Source organism: Rhea americana, unplaced genomic scaffold (assembly GCF_003343005.1).
Source record: "Rhea americana isolate MKP2758 unplaced genomic scaffold, rheAme1 scaffold_194, whole genome shotgun sequence".
NCBI classification, from domain to species: domain Eukaryota; kingdom Metazoa; phylum Chordata; class Aves; order Rheiformes; family Rheidae; genus Rhea; species Rhea americana.
This window is the reverse complement of record NW_028186083.1, coordinates 1,355,425-1,373,203: the sequence shown is the minus strand read 5'-3', so window position 1 is coordinate 1,373,203 and position 17,779 is coordinate 1,355,425. Positions and strand designations below refer to the sequence as shown.

Sequence of the window (17,779 nt, the reverse complement as noted above, 5' to 3'; positions counted from 1 at the left end):
CCTATTTCAGCTGCTGCTTTATAGCAGAAGATTACAGTCCACAGTTTCCTCCATTGTATCCCTTGGTAAAATAAATAAAAAACCCTATTTTCTGTACCTAATCTTTCCCRCTGTTTTATCCTTATTAAATCACTTGATGGCTGATAGCTGCTGTCAAGAGTGTTGGACATACAGAGTCGTGTGAAGCTCTTCTAATTACCAGTTGTCAAGTGCTGCTTGCGARTGGCCAGGCCGCCGCTCCCCTCCAGGGATCAAGTGCAGCCACTTACCCTAACAAAAGGGCCCGGTGTACCTGCCACGCACCCGCACCTTTCGTGCAAGCACCGCAACAGCATTTAGCACCAGACATGGACCCACAAGACACTTCACAAAAGCAAGAAAACCCTTAATTCAACAGGTTTATAATCTGAAGTCAGAGCTAAAACACTAGAGGAAGAATAAGTGGCGGGCAAGAAAGGAGACAGCGAGGCATTAACAATGCAGCAARCAAGATGCTTGAGCGCAACGCTGAATCCTGACTAATCACCAGAGAGGACTCACAACCTTACTAGGTGATACAGAAGTCTCATACTTGGAACTAAGTTGCCAGCCCAGACACCTTTCAAATGTCCAAAGCAAAATACTATAGGCCAAAGCTTCAGTTATGCTGAACCGTATAGTCCCAGATGTTACTTCTTTTCAAAAGGTGTCAAAAGCAGCTTTTAGTTGTAAGCAGTGCACAGAAAGTTTTCCCTTAGATATATTTAGAAGGGTTCCGATATGCGTGCAAGTACAAAATGGTCATATAATTATACTTAAAAGCTCAATCAGAAAAAGCCTTAATCTGCAAATTCATCTGGAAATTAATACAGTTCCTACTGTGACAAAAAATGACAAACTACTCTTCTGGTATCACAATAAGCTGCATAATTTTATTTTAAAAGATTAGAATACATAAAAACTATCACCAAAGGAGTAAGCTTCTAAAATAATATCAAAACCATCTATCAAATTTTAAACTGTTCTCAATTTAAGAATGAAATACAGCTACACTAAAGCTTAATTTGATCGATTTAAAATGAGTTTGTGACCAAATAATTAGTCCTGCTTTGTTGTATTCTCAATTAATACATCCTTATGTATGCCACTAAGAGAAAAACGTGGAAATAGGAAGGGACAGGAACAAAGCCTTAATGTAAAAGGAATGTCCATGTAAAAGCTAGTTGAAGGTTTTTTTTCAAACAATTGAAGGAAAACAAAGTTTAAAAGATTGATGGCTATAGGCAGATGTACCGCTCTAAGTGTTTCGTATCCATTCAAAAAAATAGTATAAACATTAATTGTTCCTAAAATTTTACTTAATTTATAGACTAAAACAAGCATAATTACATTTAAAACACATTTCTGTAGATAGAAGCATTAATTCTCTTACCAGTTAAACATAAAACATAAATCATGTGTTTATAGCTGATACAATAGTTATCTAAACTGAGTGCCCACTGCTCTGAACTTCATGTAGAAACATTTTAAGGATATCTACTCACGCAATTTTATGGAKGCTTTTCTTGTACAATGAGTAAAAATGCAGATATCTAGATTCCTGACATCTCTTCGTATACGGACTTATACTTAACCACAGGTGAAGGCAAACTATTTCCGCTGTACAGGCTGCGCAGTAACATGCCCTAAACTTATATTACCTGGATACTGACAGAAACAGTCTTCTCTGCTGCAGCCTGTACAAAAATTCTCCTAATTCCTGAAGTTTATCTTAGCTCTGTCAGCAGAAGAGATGAAGGTGAAAGCTCGTCATGCAGAGCATAAGTTCAGTTACTGAGACAGTTGACAATTCTGATTTAGATAAATAAAGATCAAAACACGAACTTCAATGTAATAAAAAGCAAAGCTAATAAAAGGCAATATAGCTAAACATTTYCTCACCAGTTGTGCACGTTGCCATCATCTGCAACAAGTGAACATTCATATACCACTGCTGATGCAATGAGGTTACTCAAGCACATACCTCACTTCCCATGACAGGCAAAGTCCCTGACCAAATACAGAATGAGAAGTTGTTTCTACTCTTGGGGCTGCGTGGAGGAAGCATCTGCAAATACAGATTTTCTTTGCAACCATGGAACAGATGCCTTGAATCTACAGAGGTCACAGCTTTTTTCAGTTTTGGATACTTTTGACAACCATTATGTCCAACTTGTTCAATCAAATCAACAGCTCAGCCTTGCTTCCTATCTATAGCCTGGCTGTCAGAAAGACTGCTGTGTATCAACAAAAGAAAAGCTTAGRACTAGGTTTATTAACACATTACTAGAATCATAACAGATACTATTAAGTAGAGTACCAACAGTTCAAGCAGAACAATGTCATGGACATGGAGATGACTGGCAACTGTCAAGCTCTACCAGCACCTTTAAGATTCAATTTCAATCTCTCTCACTTATATCCAACATATTCTTCAGTTCAGGCAGAGAAAGAGGCTTTTCCCATATTCTGCTTTACCAACAGCGTAACAATGTATTTCTACCAGTGTGCTTTCTGTCTGTAACAGCATTATTCCACTGGTCATCAGAAGAGACTTTATATACATATATATTTTTAAAACTTAAGTCAAAATGCATGCTGTTATGTAAAGACAAATAACAGTCTACCACCTACCTTTATGTACTGCAGCATGTTGTATTACATTGCTTCATTCTGCGACATGTGGCATGCCTGCCACTGAAGTGTAAAATACAGCACAAGCTGGCTTTTCAGCTGTGGCACGCTTTTGCTGAGAGACTGGAGTGTGACACAATTTCCACTTCATTGAGATATACCACATGTTACAAAACATAGCTGTCCCATCATATTTTGAGTTAGTTAATACAGGCAGATAAGAAGCATCCCATGGGATTTGTTCATCTGCAAGGGTTACTTGACCATAGCTGTCATTGAGGAAAAACATATCTGCAGCTTCACTTTTCAGAACGGAATCAATTTTTCTGGGATACTTTGGACCAGATTTTGTTCTTATGTATAACTGAACAGTCCTTTTATACAGAAGTTATGAATCTGCACTTATCAAACACTGGCCCTCCTTGATCATTCTATGAATATGTGCTTAACTAGAAAAATTTCTGTAATTCTTAGAAAGCATAAGGAGTTAAACTACTGATTAGAATACAATTGCATGGCCGTCATAGTTCTAATCCAAAGACTAACATGATCAGCATGATCTCTATAACCAGCTAATTAAGCTTACATTGTGGTAGATGCTTCTAGCAAAAGTTACAGAATGAAATAAATTTCAGGTTTGTGTTGTCTGTCTTTCTCCTTACTGTCAAATGAAGCAGAATTCACCACTGAAAAAAATATGTAATTTGCATTGCAATAAATGCCACACTGTTCTTCAAGATCATGCAAGATGGAACAAAACCAAAAATGCATAAACTTTTTGTACATCAAGAGACAGCTGCATACCACCGTTTAACAAATATGGCACTTTTGGAAACACAGCACCAAAAGCCAATTGATGTTGAAATCTCTCAGCTATAGCCAACTTTCACCAAGCAATCACAGAACCTAAATAGAGCATTTTGTAGAGTCACTTACAACTTTACAACCACAGCGGGCCCTAGATTTTAGAGTTCACCAACATGCATGAAACTTCAAATCAACAGGCAACTTTTTTTCTTTAGTCTGAGGCATAATTTATTGACAGTAAAGTCTGGTCAATGATATACTGGAAGTGCTCAGAGGATAATATAGTTAATACAGATTGTTCTTGATTAATGTAATATATGTACACTAATTCTATATTTTTGAGACATTATTTATTACATTTAGCAAAGTCAGAATTCTACCAAAAGCTAAAAACAATCTAAAGTCAGCAGAACTCATTCTTCTGAAGTGTACAACACTCATTCTCAAATACAACCAAATTTCACTCAACTATCAGTGTGTTACTTATTCATGTTCCTCTGCAATCTCTGTGAATATTTAAAGCTCATAGATTGTGTGAGATTGAATACTTTGTAATTGATATTTAAAAGGCATCTGCAACTGTTAACACTGCAAAGGTATTGTGAAGGTCCATACACTTAATTCTGTTGATTCATGTAACAAATTTCTTCAGATTTAAAATTTTTTCGTCTACGTTTTGCCTGACGATTGAAGGGCTCCAACAGGCCTACTAGCATCTTCTCATCTCACATGTAATCACCAAAGGCCAAACTCATTAAGACATTGCTTTCAGGCACATGTAAATCCAGCAAATCCTAATTGTTTGTATGCTAGTACACAGCTCAGATTATAATTTGTGAAAACCTTCAAAATAATTCTGTTTCCAAGAAGGAATTAGGGAGACTACTTTTTGTTCTCCTGATTAAAAAAAAAAAAAAAAAAAATCTGGCAATATTCTTTCCAAAAAGCTATCAAAAGATCTGAAATACACCATAGTGGTATCTTCTGGGGCAGACACATACCTTTCCTACGCTTATGAAAATCTCCCAAAATGCAGTAAGCCTAGATTTCGGGGAAACGCCTCACTACTTAGACTCTATAGAAAATTCTGTTTTATTTAATGTAAAAGTTGAAAAGACTGCAGACTGGATTGAAACAGAGATAAACGTAGATTTTATGGTTAAGGCACTCGAAAAATGCTGTGAATCACAGTTTCATGAAGTTCTGGTCACATCAGGTAGGCCAAAAGTGCCCATTAATTATATATTCTTATGTCTTATTTGATTTACTCTACGATTTGACATGGCAGACCCTGACATTTAGAAGTGATGAATTTTCACTGAAACTGAACTCACTGAAAACTGATTTGAATATACGAAGTAGCACTTGATAATAATTACTCTGAACAAGGAGCTCCATGAATAGCAAACCCAATAAAGACTGCATTTCTTCAGACTGCCCTTAAGATTGAGATTCTATATGGATCTCTTAACATCAAAAAAAAAAAAAAAAAAAGTTAGCTTATGTTATAGCCTTTCCCTCAGTGAAGCCACAGATACAACCCCCTCCTTTACTGTGCCAATTTTCATAACATTTGGAGGAATTCCATACTTAAATTTGGCTGACATTGTTCAATAGGAATTACAATCATTAAGGAGGGCACACAGATGTAATGCATTCTCACCACAGAGATAATCACCACAAAGAGCAGATTCCAAAATGGAACATGAGGCCCCTCAAACTGTGCAGGCAAAACTGATTAAAATTTAGTTAGTGTTACTGTCTTAGTGGCTCATCTTAAAATGAGGTAATTTAAATTTGGATTAACAAAAAAGACGTTTATAAGCAACTATCCAAAAAATGTGGAAAGAACTCTTTCAGCAGGTATTCTGAGTAAGTTATCTAGCAGAGTTGAGAGGGAAAAAAAAGAAAAAATTAAGAACATGCCTTACTATTTAACACAATGCAGGAGCCTTTTAAACTTTTATTTTGAATTGCTTAGTACTTAATAAAAATTTGATGTATTACGCATTTGTTTTTTTTGCAGACTTAAAATTTTAAAGCTAAAATATATTCATTCAGTTGAATAAATTACTGTTATATTTCAAAAACCCTAATCAAAATAATCCAGAAAATGGAGCATTTATGAATTSCAATTATTTTATTCTAATGGTATTTTTACCCATCTTAGAGACTTAAAAAAACCTAATCTGTATATGAATGTTTAAGTTCTGTAAATATACAGCTGAAAACCAAGAGAGTTTAATATTATTCAAAGAAAAAAAGAAATAAAAAAAGGAAAAAGACAAGGACTGCAGAGAAACTGCTCTAAGATATAAAATGGCACATAACAACAGAAGCAAAGTTCAATTACTGTCAAGTTGCAGTGAATTACTCAAGTGGCAGCAACTGTGTAATAATATAGATAGAAGGGCTGTAAGTCAACGCAGTTTGTAATTAGCTGGCCGAACTACGAGCATGAAGTGACAACCATTATTTAGGCTAAAGCACRTAAAATTGCATCATCTTTGAGTTAACTTGAGAACTCAGTATCTGATAGTGTTAGCATCCTCAGAAAAAGACAACCTTAAATCATCCTGAAATCYTCAACTGTTTTGCAATGTACTTTAAATTCTTCTTATAGTATATAACACAGAAATAGCCCTAAAACATAAGAAGAGAAAATATAATCCTGAAGTGTTCTCTGGGTCTATGTCACATTGATTTATAACAGTTATTTCTAAGACAGGCAAAAACACACAGATGCAAACAATTACTCTATTTTTGTAGGCAACAAGTGAGGTGGGTGGTAACTGAGAAATTTTGAAAAATCCTGTCACAATATTCCATTTTTTCTTAAGTAACCCTCATCACACAACAAACGCTCGCCACATCAGAGACTTTCCAGGGCCTGAAGGGCCGCTTTGATTCCAGACCGCTGCAGGCATTAGCAGGGACGTAATTAGGGTAAAAAGTTCAACCACAGTTCCATGTCTAGAGTGCTGCCAGAAATAAATTTCCTCTCATTCGCTGGTTTCTACTGTACCCTCCCTGAGAAACATATTGAAAACACATTTATCTTTGTAGAGTTTGTTCCTCTTCTAATTAACTTTATAGCGTTTACAGTATTTAATAATTTAAAGTGGAATTTAAAGTGGCCCTGGAACCAGCAACTTCGCCTGTAATGGCGTTGTGTATTATCTTTTCCCTGTAGTGCTGCTTTTGACAAGTTACTCAAGTAAGGTATGTGCTAAAGCCGGTTTTATCTGGCTATGCATTTAGCAAAAGACTACTTCCTTCCCTCCATCTCCTACCCATATCATTACATGCAAGGGGGGAGGCACAAGGGACAGCAGTAAGCTGATGCCTCAGCTTGAAAATCTATTCTCCCAAACCCCCACACCACCAGTGTGATAAATCAAAGCTCTAGAAGCTCAAAACTACCCACAGCTCTCACCAATTGGTCAAAGTTTGACCCCAAATAATCATTTTCTTCCTTCCAGTTTTGATCCGAGATTAACAGCTTATTACATAGGTCATTCAAACAAACGTTTAGTAAGCCAAAAGAACACGAGATCTTTCCTTCTCTTAATATTTATGAAAAACACTACCTTAACCTATTAAGACTGTATCTTTGTATTTTAATTTGTGAGAAATTTTACAAAATTACTAGTAAAATATTATTTGAGCACCACAAACACAGGGGAAGGATGTTAGTATTAATTACAGAAACAACTGGCAAGACAAAAATTCTGGGACCTGAAACATACTTTTTTAAATAAAGAAGGTAGGTAGCTTTAGCGTATAACGTAATAATCAAATCCACCACCACCTAAAGGCATTTAAATTACTTTACTCAGTGGTTCTGTATCTCTCAGGATCTTAAAACCTACCACACAACCTGTTAAGGTAAAAGTGAATTTTCTACAATAACCAGGAATTCAAATATTTTTCATCTGCAAGAACTGAGGGAGATCTTTGCAAGCCAGATAGGACAGCACATGGGCCTGTAACAATATTTTACAGTTCTTCAGCAGTACAAATTAGTGCCTTTGGGACCCATTCCCTCAAAGAGGTAACAGACACAAAAGAGCTTTACCCAGCTTGAAAGGTTCTACTTTAGTTTTTAAGAATAAAAATCCTGAAGAGCTCTATCATCTTTCCATCTTTAAGAAAGATAAACATCAGTCATATAGGTTGACAGTTCAGCAACAGCTCAGCTACCTGGCAGATTTTGAGCTTACTCAAAAAAAACCAAACAAACAAAAAAAACCCTTCTGAATTGAATACGACAGGGAAACAGCATGCTCTGTCCCTAGGACACACCAGTGTCTACTAATAGCTCTTTACCAAAGGAGCACTGAAGAGATTCAGGGAAGGAGCCATTCAAAGATTATTTCAGAGAAGAGTTTTCCATTGAAGCCAAAATTTGAATTCTGGAGTTTCTAGCTTCTTTTCTGGTCTGATAGATCACATTGGTCCTATCAACTCTGGCTTGAACCACCTATTGCTAAGCAGCATAATACATCAAAGTGACAAAGTCTCTGGCTAAATGAATTATCATCAAAACATGCCAAGTTTCAAAGGAAGATGAGACCAGGTAGTAAAGGCAGGGAAAAAGCTAAATCCAGGAGTAGGAAACATTGATCTAGAAATATCAGCTACTATACAACCTATTCAATAGAAACATGAAAGACCACAAATATTTAGCAAACTCCATGAAATCTATTTCACGATGCTTAGTACAACTGAAAAAWAAAAAGTCCTATCTTTTTTTTTTAAATGTGCGATTCAGAAAAAATGTTGTGTTTTTCTTGATTATGAGTGGATATGCCCTTCACACATTCTATGCTATGATTCAGTCTTTGGCATAGCCTGGTGAGTCTAAAGCATAACCACTGTATTTGCAATAGCATTCCAGTAAAAGTGTTCAGTACAAGTTACTCAGAGTAGTGTGAGAACTGTGCATAAGAACTTCATTCATCGCAGGTAATTTCCTTCTCTTGGGTGATCCATCCAGAAAGCTTTGCTGTTTGTCTCTGACAAATCATTTCACAACTAGCTAATTTTAAACATTAAAAGCCACTGACTATTAGAACTGGATATTGGATTTTAGCATTCACTAGTTAGTTCACCAAGTAATGAAGAGACTATATGATTTTAAAATAGTATTAATGTGAAAAAAATATTAATACTTTAATTGCATTGTTTCTGTTATTATTCATGTAAATCCTATTTTCTGCCTAAACTTTAGCACTTCCATAAATAYATTCTTGGGATAAAGTTGTGTTAAAGTTAGCACATTTCAATTTGCACTAGCCCTGTTAATGAAGTATGTTTCCTGAAAACTGTTCATACTGATTTGCCCTATAAACTGATGAGCGAGGGGGAGCAGGGGGAGCTAGTCAGTGTTATATTTTATTTGCTCCAACCTACTCCTCCTTATTTAACTTGCCTTTATTCCCTTTATCCTCCCATGATTAAAAAGAAAGTGCCTCGTGCTTTCCATGCCCTTAAGTGACCTCCATACAATTCTTCAAATCATTCTCCATCACTTGAAGTCTTCGAAACCTCTAAAATACATGCTAGAAACCTAACACATGCTATGGCATGTGAAATAGCAAATGAGGTCCTTCACCCTCCATAATGAAGGTGGTTAGAAGATATGGCCTAATGGTCTCAAGCTCCAATATCTTAAAGCTTTTGTTTGTTTAAAACCTTTATAATTGATCTCCCAACCAACTATACTCGTATAGCTGTCAGATGTATCATATACATCTGCATGAGATTTTGGCCATGCATTTTCAAGGAAAGGACTTTTCTGCATCTATATTGGTCTATTTACGCAAATAGCAAGGGTGCACAAGTGTTAAATATTTCTTGTAAGGATGGTTTAGAAATCTGTGAGACAACTTCAAAAAGTTCTTCAGCAATTCCCACCACCACCAATTTCCTCCAGTATGATTTGCCATCAGAAGCTAAAATACCACCATGAAGAAACATGGTTGTTGAGACAAATCTGTTACAGGATTTCTATCTTTTTTGTTTTGCTCTGCTGATGGGGAGGGGGAGCAGAATAAAGCATTTTAGCACACAAGTAAGGCCACACGTCCACAGCTAAACAGCTTCTGCAGCAGAGCTGACCAAACAAGCTCCTCTCTCCTGCCTCTCTGTTCTTTCTTCCCACCTTCGTGCTGCAATTGACTACACCTCAGCTGCACCTTACAATTGTGTGTGAAGCTGGTACTACAAATCGGATGACTGAAATAACTCATACTTCAAAAAAACAAAACAAACCACATTAGTTTGGATTCTGTCTGTCATCTGCTTTACAGTACGGTTCTACAACCAGCTGCAGCAACATAGCCCAAGGAGGCAGAAAATAGCCATGCAGAAGCAGTAGTTGCACTAATGTAGTCTTTTAGCTAGACTGGTATACATTTTATTGCAAGAAGTTTGTCCCCAAAGCATGATAACTTAGCTAATAGAGAAAATAAAAACAAAAGCAAAGTGTTCAGAGTAGAAACAGAACATTTAGCAGATATCATCATAAAAACAGAGTAAACTCCCAAGTCATCGGAACACCTGGCATCTGAGGAAAGGCAGCTAGTAGGGTTTAAAGTATTTAAAAGCCCCTTGTATTCAGGAGAGTTGGTTTTGTATTTAAGTAGTTGTGAATACTCTGGATACCCAACAACAGACTGGTTCTGCCACATAGTTTTCTGGCCACCACCACCACCTTGTTCATTTTTCAGATTGCTAATTCTGATATTTCACCACCTACAAGAGTCATTAATATGAACTGAAAACCATTGAGTGAGCGAGTGTGAGAGCGTGCAAGTGCACACATGAGTGTGAGTGCGTTCGCATGAGTGTGAGTGCAGAAATAATCGTTTATCCTATTACCAAGAATACAATAAGTATGCTGGTACAAAATTCCACAAAGACAAAATTTACACAGATGTTCTTTCCGTTTTGGTTTTCCTTTAATTTGCAAATCTTGTAATCTAAGACTGAAGTTGACTGAATCAACATCTAAACCAGTACAGCAGTATCAGCCAAAAAATACAATCTGTTTCCCATTTATGTGTCAAGACTGCATCCTTTCTGGGGGCTGAGAAAACTGTTATTTTGAAAAGATTATACAGTGAAATTGTGCTAGACATTTCAGTCATTTTACTAGATGGAAAATTTGACTTTTAAAATACAAAAACATATGTATGGAAAGCTAGTTTGAAACTCAGCTACAGGGCAAAAGTTTAGAAAACACAGATTTCATCTTCCCTGGTTGCACACTTATGGGGAATACAAAGGTTGAKATTAGTTGCAAATGTATTTTTGAGGAACTTTTACATAAAGCAGGTGCCAGAAATTAATTTCAAAGCAGCAGTTCTCTCCACTGGAGCTTAGCACAAAAATAGATTCACTGCTTCAGTTCAAAGAGACTCATTGCAAAAAGATGCATTTTTGTCTATTTTGGACACAAGTTGGTTTTTTTTTCATTCCCAAGTAATTTCTAACATTTTGCCCCATATAATACAAGACTCCACAGGGGACATTAAAAAGTTACCACTTTCCTGTAACAGCACATGGGTCCTATTGATGTCTGTTGGATTCCATACCATGGAAGGCCAGAAATCTTGCTGACCAGATTAACAAAATTTAACTGGACTTCAAGAACTCTTCCATGGAGGATAGAAGGAGAAAATAAGGACTGAGCCAACAAGAAGGAAATAATAAACTTCTCCATATGATACACCTGTACATTCATGGCTCTCAAGTTAGCTGACTAGAGGCACAACCTTGCCCCAACACTGTGAGAAGTGGTTCTTTCTGACTTTAGATTAATACATAAGGAGGCTAAATTAATTGCTTTCTATTTATAACTCCAGGCTTGTAAAGAGTAGTGGTATTTTTGGAAAACAAACTTGCCTTATTCCYTATGGACTGTGATTACACTGATTTTTCATTAAAAATATTAGGAACTTCTGAGAATAACTTGTTTTGAAGAATATACGAGCTTTGGTTAGTAACCTGATCAGTTTTTATTGCTTTGTACTAAATCACATTTTCCCTATACCTGTTAACCAGAGTGCTGCGACAGAGTAAGAAACTTAAAAGAGCAGTATGTAGTCAATAGAGGGATTAGAACAGAATGGAATGCAATTACACTCTGCGTTCTCAGAACTTTAAAGAAACATCAGTATTGGACTCTGAAGACATGAACARTTTTCTGAATATCACACTTTTCAAAGCCCTCATAAAAGACTTAAGTAATGATTTGCACCAAATCAASCAACTATTTAAATCATTTAAAGTAATAAAAAAGAAAACACATATATTCACCAAATAGTAACAAGAAGTCTGTCAAGCAGACAAGTTAATATTACTTTAGTAGGAAGATCTAAAAATTTTAGATGCACTAAAATAAAATTTTTAAAGAAGGTTCTCAAACACAACTCTCACTAAAATTTTAGCATTTCAATATTGAGATACATTGAACAGGAGGTTAAGACCTTAGTAAAGATTTCAGAAATTATTATATAATCTATCTAGGCTGATAAAATTTATACATACTGAGTTAGGTTACACTGAGAAAAAGACACAAGTCATATGCAAAGTTATCCACAAATTGATTTCTAAAGTTAATATGTTGTTAACTCTTTCAGAGAAATACTGAGGTTTAACATCTTTAGACCAGTGAAAACCTGTAATACAATAAAACATTARGCAATCTCAGGACTAAACTATTTGATTTCTAAGTTACCAGAAAGCCATTTCTTTATATAAGTGAAAATGAAAACAATGTCATGAGTAAAAAATAAATCTAAAGGCAAACTTCTGTTGTTCATTTTAGGCAAACATTAATTTCRCATAAAATACTTTCATATCCACCTGTATTTTACAATGAAGGGGAAAAGTCCTAGCATTGTATAGGAGGCAAAATTATTAATTCATTTGCATTAAATTACATAGTTCAGTAGAGGGATAGTAAAAAGTACTGAATTTATTTAAAATTAAGTTTTTGAATCAACTCATTAACACTTGAAARTTTTTTGTATTCCTCATTAAAGAATATTCTACATTAAAAAAACAAACCTTCTTATATTTTTCTCATTGTAGTGTATTTCTTTACAGCAAAAAGAATACAGAAGAATTTCTTGATGCTAACCACTAATGCAGACTAGCGGTCAGAACCGGGAAATCCCGGCTCCAAACTTAACTGTATCAATATCTCATTGATATAGTTCCAAAGGAGAAGATACTCCTAGATGCCCTTACGAAATGACAGCGCAGTAGACTTATACATAATTATGTCTATCATATTTGTATTACTTTAATAGTTTAGCATCTCTAACATTTATAACTTGCATATGTAACTTTAACACACACTGAACTTAAATTGCTCACTTTATGCATTTGAATATATCTGTATGATGTAAAACCACAAAATACATCAGCAAATTGGTAAGTATAATCCCTCATCTATCACGTAGGAATGTGTACACATAGTATTAATAGCTTTGTAAAWTTTAAGGTCAAGGTTAGCATGTGATAATTTACAGCAACTCCTAAACTATAATGCATGTGTTAATAACCCACTGAGGTGTTACTGCAAGTCAGGTGTAAAATATATATACTCCTTATTTTCCATCCCAAAGTTAGTAATTTTAAGGCACTTTAAGAAGAGCTACTGAAAATGGATTCTGCATAAACAATTGCAAAGAAAAAGATGCTTTAAATTAGAATATTGACTCCAGATACAGCAGAGTCCAAAAATACCCTTCAGCAGGAAGTTGCAGTGCCAGGGAACATCTTTTCCAAAGCATAAACCACAATCCTTATTTATTGATAACAAAGCAGCAAAGCAAATTTTGGAAATTCTTCTCAGGAGTGTTCCAGGAAAAGGACAGCTGCAAAATTCTTGTGGAGCATCAAAGAAAAACATCAGAAAGTGTGAAGAACAGCTAAGGAAAAAGCAAGTGATGGGCAAGGCTGAAGAAGTCGCAACCTCACCTCTCCTCTTCCTGCCCCTCTCTGCCCTCCCACCTCATCTTTAGGCAGAATCAYTGCCCCAGGCAGCAGGCTGACCTCAGAAGGTAACTAGGGTCAGATTTGAATGGGAAAAAGCCAGAGAACCCTTGGAAGTAGCAGAAGTATTTCAGGCAGTGACGCTTCTCTCCTCTTAAAAAAAAAAAAAAATCCAGTGTGCTCATGAGGAGCATGGAAGGGGCTGTGCTGATGGAAGTGTTTCTTTTGAACTACATCTTGCAAAGATAGGAACATTGGCCCCATTATCATAACCATGTCCAATCTCAATTAGTTTATATTAAAAAAGACAATGCAGTCCAAAGTATCAGCATAATAAATAGAGTGTTGGAAGACTTAGATTTCACATCTGGGTCTGCTTTGGACTAGCTGCTTTTGAGAAAATCATTCAGTCTTTTAGACACTCAAGTTTACGTTTCTGTTAAATGGGAAATATTTTGGTGTCAGTGCTATTTCATTTCATTGATTATTTTATCTGCCATTTCAATAGACAGAATAGTCCTCCTGTTTCCTATACTGCACAGTTTCATCAGTGTGCTGACAGCTGCAGTATTTCATGCCATAGCCAACCTAATCTCCAAAGTAGGTGAGGAGGTGACTACGCAGAAAGTATCAAGTGCTTTGGAATAAATGCTCTAGAATAAAAGTAGTATTTTCTTCAGCTATTTGATGAAACTGTTTTCTGTTCATCTACAATCATTAGAATATATACGAAATGATGTTAAACACAAAACCGCAAGCTAGGAACAAAACCAAGCCTGTGGCTCAGATTCAGAAGCCATTCATTACAGTTATTTTCATGTTTATACACAAATGCTTCTTGAGGTATAACAATCATTAGAGAAACTGCAATGTAAACAAATGATCTATCAATTTATCAGAAAGGAATAAGTGAAATACTTGAGTCAATTTATAACAAGAAATAATATATATTGCGAAACCACAACAAGTTAACTGGAGTCATGAGGACAGTGGAAACTGTCAAAAGAACCCTCTACCTGAAAGCTACTGACAAAACACGTAATCTGCAATAGGTCTTCCAATAAGTAGCAAGCATAGAGAAGTGTTTCAGAATCTTCTGGTGAAGGTTTACCACCAAAACCAAACCGGTTCTTTATTACATGGGAAAAAAAGAAGCCTGTAGCAGACTCTTTTTAACCATGTTCTAGTCTTCTGATCTGAGCTGGAAGCCTGATTTAAAATTCTACTTTGTATTTGGAGATATTTAACTAATGATACTTACTGTTCCATTCCTTTTGAAAAAAATACCAGCTTTTTTGGTTTGTTGAAATCATCTTTATAGTCTTTCAAATAAACTTAGCAATACAATAGCATAATGAATATAATAATCTTTATAGTTTGTGCATTTTCAGATGTATCTGAATTTATGCAAGGGCATGAAGGAAAAATTACTTCAGCTAGCATACTTTTTCACATATAAATACTGTTGATTCAGAGGGTGAAAATCCAACAAGGGCAAACTAAGCAGCACTGCACCCTGGGTAACATGCACTCTTACTTTGAAAAAGTTGTCCACAAGATTATAAATACTGGAGAGAAAAAAACACTATGAACAGTCTTTCAAATTGTAAATATATTAAAAGAAAGAAATTTCACTTCTCTACTTTGTAGGGATTGTTTTTGTTTGTTCATTTTTGTGTTTGAGTTGTTTTGTTTTTCACCTTTAAGGCAGGCAGAATTAACATTCTAGTTTAACGCACTAGAAGTACATACAGCGAAACGTTCCTTCAAAATTTACAGAGTTTACTTGCTAATCTTCATCCACATCTGGAGTGATTAAATCCTTAATTGGAAAAAGGGCAGCACAGAGTTAGTCTTACAATAATAAGATTTATTTCAACTGTTTAGCCCTTGAAACTCTGTGTAAAGATCACCCTTGAAAAACGACTATTCTCCTCTTGGTATTGATCTACTGTTGGATTCAACATATCTAGCATAGACATGAATTAGAACCTTTTTTTGTAAGGGAGCGATACAACAATACCATTAGAGGAGCACAAGACCAGACCAGTAACTTATTTTCCTACCTCAAAAAAAGTAGGTTTAGCATATATTTTACTAAAGAACAGTAGTGAATGTAGTGAGATTGTTTGGTGCTTTTAATTCATTTGGAATATGAYCTTCTGCTTGAAAGCATCAGAAAAGGCTAATCATAAAATTGTGATTACACTGAGAACAAAAACAAATGCAATACTCTTCACCTATTTTATAGATTAAAAAAATTTATTAAAAAGCCTATGCAACATATAGATGCGTGTTGACACCCTGAACAAAAACCATTAAGAGCACTTCATTGTGTTATCCCATAAGAAAAAAGGGAAGAAAGCTTTAAAGCAGCAATTTTCTATTTTTAGATGACTTTACAATCTATATGTAAGACTTCATTCATGAAAAGTATTCTTACCCAGAAGATCCAATGCTTTTGCACACACCAAGAAGAGGCCTCTTCTCAGAAAAGTTATCACATTTCTGAGCACCTAATAAAAGGGAAAGAAAAAAAAAAAAAAAAAGAACAAGAAAAAAAAATCACTATATACTTACTGTAGGTGTTATATTTCAAGGTACATGTATGTGTATTTTGGGGAGGGAGAGTTGCAGGATGAAGACAGTCAACATACCAGAACAATATTGGCTATGCAAGGTAAAATTCAACAGCCTGTGCAAGATTAGTTATAAAAAAAATGCAAATAACAAGAAGAGTCATGAACACTGGAAAAAAAAAAACTGTTCTAGAAAAAAAGATGGTAACGAGTAATGAAATGAATGGCAAAATTTGGCCAGGCTTTTGGAGTTCTCTGCTCATTTCAGTTGTGGTCACAGGTTCTGCGTCTGTAAGAAAAGACAAGTTGCTCACTTTCCATTGTTTTGTAAAAGATGTTCTGAAATAAGGCTGTCATCAACACTGCACAGTTTTCACACATTTCCAATTTACTCCACTGAGGTCACACTGTACAAGAGAGTGGTTGCTTGCTCTCCAGTGAGAGACAAGCTGGGATGTTAGCGCTTGCACAAAACATGGTCAAGCTCAGAGCACATCACATGTCTAAGAAAAACCACAATGAAATTCCCCACAGCCTTCACAACTTCCAAGTGATTTAAGCCTTTAAGAAAGCAATGGCCACAAATTTCCAGCGGGACACAGGCTACATGTCTATACTGTTTGCTCAAAGCAAAGTATGGCTCTGACAACACATCCAGTCTTGCTTTGGAGATCAGCTTTAGCAGGTCCCAACAGCATAGCTACTGCCACAGAGTCGTCCTCTGCCCCGACAGCTTCTGAGACAGCTCTGCCTGCGCTGACTTTCACATGCACTGCTACAGCTGGTACCCAGAGCGAGGCAATTAAAACCAGCTCTATCATCTTCACAAACTGCAATCATACCTTGACTCCAGATCCATCAAATTGTTAAAGACATGTTTCTTAAAATGGGATTTTAAAAGCTTTGAAAACTTTGCCTTATTGCTATGTAAATATAATAAAAATGTAACAGACTCAAAAAAAAGAAAAAAGAAAAACACCACTAACTTATTTCTGAGCAATGTTTTACTGAATTCCAGGATATGTTTTACCCAATTTCAATGACAGAAAAACAACCATCACTACTGAATTTCCTCAGCTTTCATTCAATCTTTGTTTCTACTTATCTTTTATATATTTATATACTTTCCCTTTTTAAACCAAACCCACTGACCTATAAAAATATTAGTTATATGTTCTCTTCAAATTTTAATTCAGAAATAATGGTGTAGCTGCACTAAATTAATTATTCAGAAAGGTACAACAATTAACAATATACATTCTCACATAACAGTGTCTGTTAATTATTACTAACTCAGGTACATGCAATTAATTTATAACAAAAATGGTACAGCACTCATATAGATGAGGCTAAGTCTTCCCTCCTACACATTTGGGTATTTATAAAGTTAAACGGGTCACATCAATAATTTCACTATCAACAATAGGTTTACAAGTAATTTAAAACAGACAAGTATATTTTCTTTTTATTTCTATTATTTCACAGTCTTTCAAGGGTCACACCTGTASAGTATGTACTGACCTGTAAATTGATAAATGAAACAAAAAGTCTTTCTAAGAATCTGACAACCAATTTGTTTTCTTCAATACAAGTAACAGATGAACTTCATTTGTTTCTGTTCACCTAGCCAGTCTCTCAGCATTAAGGTTGAAACTCTGACTACCAGGAGTTCCAACACTGATTTAAGTGGAGCCAGGATATTACCTTAAGTATTTAACTATACTTAAAAA

At 35.5% G+C, this 17,779-nt stretch overlaps 1 protein-coding gene across 7 annotated transcripts in view; it reads right to left on the bottom strand.

Moving 5' to 3' along the window:
- BCAS3 (BCAS3 microtubule associated cell migration factor) overlaps positions 1-17,779 on the bottom strand; it is a 372,504-nt gene that overhangs the window by 326,030 nt on the left and 28,695 nt on the right. For all 7 annotated transcript variants that reach the window (XR_014895586.1, XM_085302933.1, XM_085302935.1 and 4 more), the window contains exon 7: positions 15,914-15,986. Coding sequence is in view for 6 of the 7 variants with exons in the window: in XM_085302933.1 (XP_085159059.1) it covers positions 15,914-15,986 (73 nt within the window). In the remaining variant the exon portion in view is untranslated. The remainder of the gene's footprint in view (positions 1-15,913; positions 15,987-17,779) is intronic.